Raw genomic sequence first — 12,171 nt, forward strand, 5'->3', positions numbered from 1 at the left:
GGCAGAAGGGCGGAGGGTGGGTTGGTGGGGGAGCGGGGGGAGAGAGAGGGACTTCCCACTGGCTTTAAAACACTGAATCGCTGGAAGGGCTCCAATTTGGTTAGCGCTGGACTCACACATGCATGTACGCACACAGAGGCTACAGCACAAAGCCTCCCATTGTGCGCTTGACCCCTGATGACGGGCCGTGGGGTCGAAGTAGCAGCGTCATTCCTATAGGCAGCTGAAAAAGCCAGCTAGATGTTAATGAGTAAGCCTAACTGCATTGACGCGCGCCCTGCCCGGGCTTCCTGCGTCTTTTACATTCTCCCGTTGGTTTGCTGAGGGCGTTGGACCTGATTTTTACCATCTTAAAAGCTTGAAAATCAGAGTTAGTTCTTTTTAAATAGATTGCAGTGGTCCCAAGTCATTCCTCACTGATCTTATGCATTCCTAGCATCATAAGTATTCACCATGATGAGTTTATAAGCGATTTTTACAACTTTCAGAGCAGAGGTTTGTCATCATGGTAAAGCTTGGAATTACTGTAATCTAACACGTACTTCCTGATTATCAGAACAATGAAATGCTTTATTAGATGTAGATAGCAGACATGCCTATTTACCAGGGACAGTCCCAGTTTTCAGCCGTGTGTCCACTGTCCCAGCAAATTTATCCAAAACCATTGATCCTGATATTGACCAATGTGATAATCAACAAAAGTAAACAGTGGAATATAATGTAATTTGTTTAGCTAAAACACAGAAAACCATGCTTGGAAATTGGAAGTGCCTTTCATTTAGATTTTGTTGACATTTTTCGGTTTTTAAAAACACAAAAATCTGAAACCACCCTCCAGAGTGGAAAAGTGGAATACACTCTACCGTATAGCATTTCCGCCTACACTGCCCAAGACGCAAAACTCTGGTCAGATCTGCTCACATCACATACATCACCACCTAGCATCACCACCTAGCTGCCTGACATGTATACCCAAATGAATTCCACAAACTTTTGTGTCACTGTATGTACGCAGATTTCCTCCCGAAAACACTCAGCAAAACGCGGAATAAAATGTGAAGGCGCGACGCCACTTTTGCGTCTTCTGTTAAGACCATCATTATATAAACGTAGCCTTAGGTATATACTGACCCACAAGTGAGTCAAGAATGGACAATGTTACGTGCTTGTTTCATAATTTTATTTAGCCTGTACCAACCATCCCAACCCAGAAGTGTTCCAGTTTTGAATTCTGAAAATCTGGTCACTCTAGAGAAGACACATTTTGCTCAAATAGATGTGGAAAATCACACAGAGGGCCTTTTATTTTACTCCATGCTTTTCTTAAACAGTGACAACACTGTTCTAGTCCTAGTTTTAATGTGCATGGTTGGTTATTACAGAGCTAGCTCCCAGTAAAAAGGCAGACTTCCTCACACAGTCACATGATGGAAGCTCATTTAGCCCGCAGTTTGCTCTAGGGTTAGCCTGACATATCGGGTTAAGGTTTATGTTTTATTAAAAATTGCATATTAAAATCATTCATTCAGCTCCCCATGCAGATCCCACTGGAATAAATGTGTTTTATTGTGTTATTTTTACACCTCTGTACCGTATAAATTTAAAAGCGTACGGTTTATGTACTGAATGTGGCTATATATTTATTTGAAGTACACAGTTTAATTACCTAACAGTATATTGTAATAGTAATTCTTCTTTTTCCTTAAGGCCTTTTATTCCTGGGATCGCATCAGCAAATCATCTATACCTCCCAGTGTGCAGAGTATTACATATTGATTTGAATGTGTTTTACACTGTATGCTTCATCTAACCAATTCCATTTATGTAGTGACTTGAGAGAAGAAATAACTGCTAACTTTATACCAAAACCTACCAAGTTACTTACTCGGTCATACCAAGACCAAGTCTAAGCAGTGGTAAACAAAACTTGGCCCAAAACTGGGTCTCCAAATATACTGTATGGGGCAACAGAAATTAAAATTCAAATGTTTACTGTAGTGCAAAATACTTAAGATAATCAACCTACTGAATAGATTAATTACAGTAACAACAAATAGACAAATAGCAAATATACAGTAAATATACAGTACTATATTCCCAATATTATATGACCAATGTGACATATTATACAAATTATTAACACATTATAGTAAGTATTAACAGTCTTAATAATGAACAGTTCATTGAATAGTTCATTAAGAATTATTCAGACTTGTTATCATCCAGTTTAGATATAATTATACTTTTGTGGCCACTTTATAGATAGGCAGTCTTTCACAATAGTTGGCAAAATGGTTATGAATTTCAGTTTCCTGTTATCATGCAACATTTTTAGTACCTTTTCCAATTAAAATATATATACTGTTTTGTTTTACGTTTTTAGTCGCTATGGCAATTTTTCATCTCCTGGACCCATGGAAACAATATGACTGAATGACTAATAACTTTCTTAACAGATTTTAGTCAGAAGGTAGATTGGTGAAGTGTCCATACTCACAGGGTGTCTTGCTAAATGACACATTGGTTGAATCGTCAAGTTTTACTTCTTTGTCAAAATCAGAATACTAAACTCAGAGGCTATTGTTGGAAAGTGCACATTAAAACATTTCACTTTTTATCATTGCTTTAGTCTTGCGGCTTCAAAGCCCAACAAAACACAATCGTCTCACTTTTTACATCTTAAAATAGCCTTTTCAAATCTACATCTCTAATCCCAAAATATCTACAACAACATGTCATCTAACACATTTTTGAGCGAGTCACGCGTTTTTTCTCCCTCTTCTGAAGTTGTCTCTTTCTGCCATCCCCAGTCTCCCTTCGCACTCTTTCATAATGACACTACCCCTCTAGGCGTCAACAAGGCGGGAGACAAAGCACTCGTGTATTTGGGGTAAACACGTAGTGAGATGACAAAACGATATGGGACCGGGCTGGCTAGGCGCGACGGGCTAGCCAGGGCACCCCGCCACCTCCAAAGCACCTGGTACGCCATCCACGGGCTTTACCTGACATCTGCTTTTCACATATCAGATAAGATTACGCCAATGCTCCCGGACGCCTTCACCTGTTCAAACAACACCAGCGCATGACAACGCATTGGGTGTGCTAAGCTGGAGGGAGAAGACAGATAGACAGGGACTAGATCGCAAACATGAGTAATCTTGGTGGCAGGTGCTCACTTGTAATTGGGGCAGGCTAAAGATATAGACTGATGAAGGCAGCTCATTATTATTTATGGGTTTGATTTATGTAAGCACCAAGGGGGGTAAAAAGGGGGCCCGCGATGTGAAATTTTAAAGAGTTTACGACTGTTTTTAGCCTGACATATATCTTGTGATGAATAAAGTATAGACAGGCAGAATGGTGTGTGTTGTGAACATAAAGATCTAATCAGGAAGTATAATTAAACCTGCTAGGTGCTCTTTTCACGTACACAGCTCCTGCCTGCATGGGAAATTTGTTATGTTATGATGGCTTTTATGATTTCGGCGAGACACATAATGTTGTGAACGGAATTGTGCAGTAAATGTTATGTCTAGCTCATTGGTTTAATTGAATTATTTTGACTAATATTTATGCGGCATCAAGGGACTCAGTTAGTAGAAACATTCTCCCACTATTAAGTGCCATAATGGACATTGCCCTGGCATCGCTGAGCAAGACACTTAATTTACGTTTAATTTACCTTGTTTTTTTTTACCCTGGTAGAATGTTATTTCCTCTTTAAAAATATACCTGGGAGTTGTGTTTTGTTTCATTCACATGTTTGAGCATTCCTGTATTATTAGTCTGCCTAAAATCCAAAGCTCAAAATGTTCAGTTCCACCTAGTTTTTCAAGTTAACAGTTACCTTTTATTAGCTTGATTCTTTAGCCGATTTCACTTCATGGAAACTGTCTGACCTTGCAGCATTAGGATTCGTTCACTTGACTGTAGGCGAGTACTTTTTTATTTAACCAGTCACTGCTATTTGGTCATGACGTATGTAATGCACTGGAACCCTCAGTGATGTCAGTGTAACTGCCGACACAACAGCAAACAAAGCAGAGAGTGAACATGTCTGTCAACGATCATTGTCGTTTCTGTGAGGTGGACTTGCGAATTAAAGCGCAATAAAAAAATGTGAAGTTTGTATCATCTACATCTCGACCGCTTTGTTTACTGTTGTGCTGTACCACAAAAGGGACCCAGACAGGCTCTTGAGTTTGATGCCACGGCTTCACAGCTCTTCGCTGATTGTCCGGTGCGCGGTCCACAACCTCCAGGGTTCTTGCAAACCGTACACTAAGTTGGCTAACTTTTTATACCTTTTACCTTTTGTTTAGTAGAGACTGGCAATTCCAGGACTGGAAGTATCCAAATGATTCCAGTGAACATGTATGGGGTTTAAAAATACAGTGGAGCACATCCTGTATTACCACAAGAGATGGAAGATGGAGTGTTTTCTGTTTGAGAGAAGAACACAGCTTAAATATGCATTTGTGTGTTAAACATGTGTGAATGAAACAAAACACAGCTTCAGGGATGTTTTTGATTAGGATACAATATTATAACATACATCAGAAAATAGTTCAATATGGGCCCTTTAACCTGCCTCAGAACTGAATGAGGTGCACCTTCTTGTGACTTATTCCGGACATAAAACCAAGCCAATGGAAAATAGTGTGGAAATACAGTTGAAATATACAGTCTTTTCTCTCCTGCCTGTGCCGTGTCCAGTAACAGCACTGCTCTGACTAACAGTGGCCCCCAGCTGCTGATACGTGAGTGAGTCAAGCAGTCATCAAGTGCACATTTGAGTGTGAACGCCTGAATGACATCATGTGGCCCCAGGCGCTCCCTCTCCCAGACAGACCTGGCTGTTTTGTTTTTTTTATTTATTCACACTTTTATTTACAAAGCGTGTAATATTTCTACTTAACTGCCTCTCACCTCTTTACTACCAGCACCACACCACTGCAGGGGTCACTGTGCATATAAAGTGGATTGCTACCACCATGAGGACAATGCTCTTCTGAATAATAAATAAATAAAACTATAAAATCGAAGGTAGTGGAAAATGAAAAGGCAATACATTGGTAATCAGAAGTGCTGTGTACAAGCCTTGTTTTTACACTGACACTTTGATATAAGATAGTAAAGCTGCCTCACAAAAGCTTTATGCATTCTATATCATACATGACAGTCTCATTTATATGCACAGACTTGTACTGCACAGAGCATATGGACGGGAGAATGAGTGGCACTGTACATTTAGGTCAGAGGGGTCAGCTCACTTATGGACGTGTGATAATCCCCCAGGCTTATTGACGTATTGATCCATAAAAGTTACAAATGTTCTCTTCTGCAACTATTGTATTTTTAATTACACACAATTGTGCATTCTGTTTACACTGGGGGCAGTTAAAGGTCAAGTCTGAAGTTGGAAAACATTCATAAATGTTAACTAAACTATTCTAAGAATAGCAGTGTTAAGAGAGAACTGAAGGTTTCACTTCCATATTCTGCAAGAATGTATTATGTCAGAACATGTTTCCAAGTATGCTGTTACCAGTATTCCTCACAGGATCAAGAAGTTATATTACTCATGATGATGCAAAACTGTTATAGGCTCCAACTCTCATCTCCCTATCTCTCTTCTACCCCTACCAGTGAAGACAAAGCAACAGTGTAATGACCTTATCCATTTAAGAACATTTTTACATAAACCTTTCATTTGTAATACTGTCAAAATCCTTAGAGTCCTTTGTATAATAACAAAATGTGTAAAATGGCTTCACATATTTTTCTCCAAATGCCCTCCCTGTCACAGCCCTGTCCTTTAAACCAAGCTTCGACTATAGTGCAATTTGTTGCTGAAGTTTGTAGCTCCATGTTGAGGAATCTGACCTCTGACCTTTGGCACAAAAGGCAGGAACTGCCCACTTTGCTCAGGCAGCAAAGCATGACATCCAAAAACTTAACTTAAGTTTCACTAATTCATCCACTATCTGTTCAAATGTTTGATACTGGAGAATTATATAAGTTAACTTCAGTTCCACTTGCTTCTACATTCTGTTAATTGTGTTGGATTGTCAACAGAAGATTCAAGCAGCTCCTAATCTCATCACGCTCTCCAATGGTCCAAACACTGCACAAACTAATTTACGGAAATTCAATATTTGGGCTTCAGCTTTGACTGCGACAGTCCAATATTTTGTCAGTGCTAAAACCTTGAATAATAATAATAATAATAACATTGTCAAAAATATGAAAATTTACAAATGTGAACCACTGTTTTCTGATAAAAAAAAAATAATAATAAAATAAATAGTAATAATAACTGGACAAAATGTTACCAAAATGTTGCTTTTGATTTACTATTGCAGGCGATTAATATTTAGCAGATGAGAATGTGAAAAAAACGTTGTACCACTCAGGAGGATATGAACAAGGCCTGGGCTAATGACATCACCTGCCTATAGCAGATTTAATGAATGTAGCTGGTGCGGACGATTAGGACAGAGATAAATCTACAGCACATGTTAACACACACACACACACACACTTTCATATATAATGCATAGGGCCAGACGGGGAACTGTGGGGTTGGCTCTAGTCTGACATCTAGCGACGCCGGGTGTAATGGAGAGAGAGAAGAGCACATGGAAAGCATAGGAAGGAGGGAGGGATAGAGGGAGGGAGGGGAGGAGGAGCAGAGAGGAGGAAAGGCTGTGTGCGGACAGTGAGGACATGCCCCAGCAAGCTACAGTAGTTTTAAATATAAATTACATCTAAGCTTGCAATATGTTTATTTTGGTTGTGGAGACGTTTTGCTTTTACAAGTTAATGTCTGGGCTTGATAGGGGACAGTATGTAATCTAGTAAATGTTGGGATAGTGGGTGTGTACTGAAAAATACAGTATTCATCAAAAGTGCTTGGACTTTTTTGGATGAAAAGGAGAACATACATGAAGAGTATAATTTAGGATGCACTTTACGTCTCTAATATCAGATATGTGAATGTTTGTGGCCACATATCCAATTTATTTTTACGCAGTAGTACTACAAGAACTGGTAGTGACTGGGTGGTAGATCTAGTTGTTCTAGTGAAGGCATTTTAGGAAATAACTGACAAATTAAACATGTTTTTTTTTTTTTTTTTTTTTTTTACACAAGTATTTGTCATCATTTTGGGTGATAAGGGAGAATGGAGTAAAAGTTGTAAGGGGACACCTGACCTTAGCCCCCCTCTCCAAACCTCCCCTGTCCAACGCTGTATCTATATTTAAAACATATGAGTACTGTAACATTAATAATTATAGTGTGGCCCATATAGAGCAGAGAAGTATCTTGTAAACAGAGTTCTTATCCCCCAACCTGTGGCTTCTCTGATGTAGTAATGGTTTGTAAATACTAGGTTGGCTTCCATTTGTTTGGGTGGGTTTTGCCCGCACTCTCCTCTCCAGTCCTGAATAACACGCTACCATGTTGCGGCTATAATGTTAGTGTCTTCTCAGCATTCCCACTTATTACAAATCCTCTATATATAGTCTATACTCGTCCACATGAAACTAATGGCAGTTCTAAGTATATCTCCCTGCTTCCCCTTGCACTGGGGAAAGGACACGGTGTTCCTTTAAACGCGCAAGTTTCTTCCATTGGAGTCTGACAGGAATGAGGTCAGACACAGCGATCCTCATTGCACATTATTATTATTATTACCACTTTTTTATTCAGCCAATAGGAATAGAGCGGGGCGTGGCCGGGGTGGAAATTCAGGATGGAGACAGCAGCCCATTGGCGTGTGCGTCTGGCGTTGAGGCTATAAATGCTGGAGGTTGCCGTTGTTGTGTTTACAGTAATATCAGCAAAGCGCACGGGAAACAAGGAGACTATGAGAAAACGCAGCCGCTCCATACAACCACATGGTTCTTCACGCGCACAGAGCCAGGTTCATATAAGGGACTCGCTCTGCCCACAGCGGCGACAGCTCAAAGTTCCCGGGCGAGAGTTCAGCCGCACCGGCAGCTGAGAGACCAAGACGCACGGATTACATTTGCTTTTTTTCTCCTTTTTGGACAAAAAGAGAAACAAACTTTTGAGTGAACTTTTAACAGAGACTGAACTGAGCCGAACTGAGCAAATTGTGAACTTTTTTCACCATGGTGCAGCACATGAGCCACGCAGACAGCGACAGGGACTCCACAGACACGGGAGACATGGACCTGGAGATGGACTCGTCTCCCACCCCGGAGTCCCCCTCCTCTGCAGACAGGAACAGTGGGGACTTGGCGTGGTGCAAGACGCCAACAGGACACATTAAAAGACCCATGAACGCGTTTATGGTCTGGTCGCAGATTGAGAGGAGGAAGATTATGGAGCAGTCGCCAGACATGCACAACGCGGAAATCTCCAAGCGCCTGGGAAAGCGGTGGAAGCTGCTCAAAGACACAGACAAGATCCCGTTCATCCGCGAGGCAGAGCGGCTACGGCTCAAACACATGGCCGACTACCCAGACTACAAGTACCGGCCCAGGAAGAAGGTCAAGTCTGGCGGCAGCAAGCCGGAAAAGAGCGGAGAGAGAAAAGCCGGTGTGAGCAAGAGGAGCCCGGCGTCTAAAGCGTCATCAGCAACAAGCAGGACGCACAGCAAGCAGAAGCAGATCGGGTTGGACTACGCGTCTCCCGGTGATCACCAGTCCCTGTTTAAATCTCGGTCTGCGTCCGGAGCCAGACAGATCCCAGACAAGGCGAGACGCAGCGCGGAACTAAGCCCGTCAGCGGGAGTCCCAGCCAGCCCCACACTGAGCAGCTCAGCGGAGTCAAGCGACCCATTCAGCCTTTATGAGGAACACAGCCCGGCCACGAGCGACTCCTCATCCTCCTCTTCCTCCAGGTACGCACGCGCCTCGTCTCCCACACCGTCTGCCTCGCATTCGTCCTCCTCCGTGTCATCTTCGGACGAGGAGTTTGAGGACGAGCGGCTGGAGATGAACCCAAGCCCGGGCGCGTTTGAAGCCGTGTCTGTGGGAGGCAGCGCGGGCGGCATGGGCTTCTCGGACCCGGAGCTCGACCGGGACTTGGACTGGAGCTTTGGGGAGTGCGGGGCCGGCTCTCACTTTGACTTCCCCGACTACTGCACCCCCGAAGTGAGCGAGCTGATCTCAGGAGACTGGCTGGAGTCCACCATCTCCAACCTAGTGTTCACCTACTGACACTTATTAGAAAGAGACAGGTGTCCGCTTTTTGTTCACTAAATAAAAGGGAGCAGCGGAGGAGAAGGTACGCACGCGCCCACACTCATGGACAGACGGGCACGCGCAGAGCAGACAGACATGAGGAGAGGAGAAGGGGGGAGTGAACTAAATGCTTAGTTTGCATTTGTGAATGTAGAGCAGCAGAGCGCAGTGAGACGCAACCCGCGGTGAACTTTTTTGATGAACATTGATGTTACATTTGGCTCGGGGCAGAGTAAGTCACGTTGTTTTCAAATGGTATAGGCAATTCACATTGACCATCAAGTTGCTATTCAGGTGTTTTTTTCCTCCAAACAACACGCATGATAACGGGAGGATTTTGTTTGTAAATGTTCATTGCTGCGTACTATTACGCGTTTGTGTGACCATATAACAGGACACAATTCACTATCACCAGCTTCTCTTTCAACGGCAGGACTTTTAGACTGATTCCAAACTTCAGAAGCCCTTGTATTCTGAATCTTTTGAAACACTCAGTGCACAATTCAGGACCAATGCTCCCCCTCCCCCTGACGCGCATCCTTTCTGCCTAGTGCTTCAACTTTGTAGTTCCTCTGTGTCAGACGGCGTTTCTTTTTATATCGATGTATTTATACCGGCCAAACCTTTTTATACATAGAAGTATTGTTCTCGTACAGGTCTCGTTTGTGTTTGTGCACATACACCTGTCTGTATCCAGCGCAGGAGGAAGGAAGGGCTAGAAGTGTATCTTATTTAATTCAAAAATGTCTCTCACTTTTACGGAGATGTTGAGTGTGTCATGATTTTCTACTTGTATTTTTGTACAAAATCTATTGGAGCGGGGGTTTCCAGCGAGTGGGTAGACATTGGCTCTACATTGGTGTCGCAGAGAGCGGGGTTTGTTTGGCACAATCTGACCTCACACAGTGTTTACAGTATTTACCCACATGCTTCTTAACGGCGCAGTGACTCCATCTTTCACCAGCCAATAAACACAGGCCAACGCAGCGTCTGAGTGGCCACTATTGCGCAGACCCCGAGAGTCACTGTTTTTTTCTGGATAGAGCTAATACCTCTGTGTGCTTTTTTTTTTCTTTTCTTTTTTTTTTTTTTTTAATCAAGATAAGTTTTATTTCCAAACCACTGGATGACGTTCACACTCATTCCACTTTGCCTAGACTCGGAGGGAGGGAGATGTATGAAGTGCTTCATCTGTTATTGCGCAAATTGCATCAAAAAATAGTATTTAACCTTTCTGTACCTGTTGGTTAAGTATAGCAGGCTAATTGTTTCCTATATTATGGCATGGCAAATAGCATTTGTATTTCAGATTCAGGTATATGTAGCTATAGCTGTTGTGTTTAAGATTTTTAAAAGAATAATAACATGAAGATATTTATGTAAACTGACTGTACTATAAGCAAAGATTGTGTGTTTTATGTATGATCAACGACAGGCACTAGGACAGCCATCTTTGGACAAGTTGAAGATGATTGTGGTCCAGGAGTTTCCTCTTCTACTACTTTTTTATTTTGAAAAAAGTCCCCTCAGACCATCTTTTTACTATTGTCCTATTTTATTTTTTCGTTTCTCATTTGTGCAATATGCTGTGTATGAACATGTTTTGTCCAATCATGCCAATATCATTTTGTTGATGTTTATTGCTCTAAAACCAGCCAATGTTTGGGTCAATCACTGCCTCTCAGACCTCTGTACAGATTGTTGTTCAGTTTTTTATTTGTTTTTCTTTTCTTCCAAGAAGGAAATAAAATCAGCTGGAACTGAAAAGTATACACGGTGTTTTCTCTTTCTTCTATTAGCCTTGGACACTTTTTGCTAAGTGTTGTTTTCTTGGAACTAGTGATTTGTTCTAGTCCCACTTTACTCAACAGCAGGGTTTCCAGGAATGTTGTCATGGTACTAGCTGTGATAGCAAAAAGAAGAAGAAAAAAAAAAAATAGCATCAATAGTCAACAACAGTCAATATAGTTGATACAATTGCATACACTTCTTGAAAGTACATAAGCATAGTCTCACTGGTACTGTACAATAACTACAACATTATAGTAATCAGAAGTGTAGTATAAGAAGAGAATTCTACTTTCTCTTTACTAAAGCACTAATAAACTATAAAGTATTAGTAGTATTAATATATATTATACACCATAACAAGGTGAAGTGATACATGCAGTCTGGATTGCATTTATGAAAACAAGCAAGGTTACATTGAGCTTTTATGCAGAAGTGTATAGAAGATGAGAAGCCTATAATTTCTTATTATTAATTTGTGTGTATGAGTCTTTTATATATATATATATATATATATATATATATATATATATATATATAAGTTTAAGTTTAAGTGCATTAAAATTTAGCCATCCATTATAATACATAATATAACACAGTGAAGTGGTACATGCAGTCTGGATTGCATTTATTAAATCAAGCAAACTTACATTAAGTTTTATGTAGAAGTGTATAGAAGATGAGAACTTTCTTAGTACTATTTCATATATAAAATATAAGTGGTATTAAAATACAGCCATCCATTATAATACACAATATAACATGGTGAAGTGGTACATGCACTCTGGATTGCATTTAATAAAACAAGCAAGGTTACATACAGATATTATGGCAAAAATTCTAAAATATCATCGATTTGACCTCAAAGTACACATATCACGGCAGGCATTTCACAGCACACGCCTCTGCACTGCTTCATATTTACATTGCATTATACTGAGACATGATGCATACATGTATTGGAGTACAACACGTTGTTTGAGCTCGTCTATAACATGTCTAGTCTGAGGCCACTGAGCTCTATATGACACTTTAAACAACAGTATTGATCAGCCCATCTGAAAGTATAATATCATTACATTCCTGATCAGAAATCCACTTGTGCTCCGTGCTCAGGTGTTTGCCTTGTGAAGACGTGTTTGCTGTAGGTGCAGACTAGATC

General features: G+C 41.0%; 1 protein-coding gene across 1 annotated transcript; it reads left to right on the forward strand.

Moving 5' to 3' along the window:
• Nucleotides 1-7,853: 7,853 nt before the first annotated feature.
• On the forward strand, nt 7,854-10,991 carry sox4a (SRY-box transcription factor 4a). Its single transcript, XM_020932480.2, has one exon. It carries the CDS (start codon nt 8,145-8,147, stop codon nt 9,195-9,197), a length of 1,053 nt encoding a protein of 350 aa, XP_020788139.1. The 5' UTR covers nt 7,854-8,144; the 3' UTR covers nt 9,198-10,991.
• The last annotated feature ends 1,180 nt before the right edge of the window (nt 10,992-12,171 follow it).

Source organism: Boleophthalmus pectinirostris, unplaced genomic scaffold, assembly GCF_026225935.1.
Source record: "Boleophthalmus pectinirostris isolate CB_2022bp ecotype Guang Dong unplaced genomic scaffold, ASM2622593v1 HiC_scaffold_21, whole genome shotgun sequence".
NCBI lineage: Eukaryota > Metazoa > Chordata > Actinopteri > Gobiiformes > Gobiidae > Boleophthalmus > Boleophthalmus pectinirostris.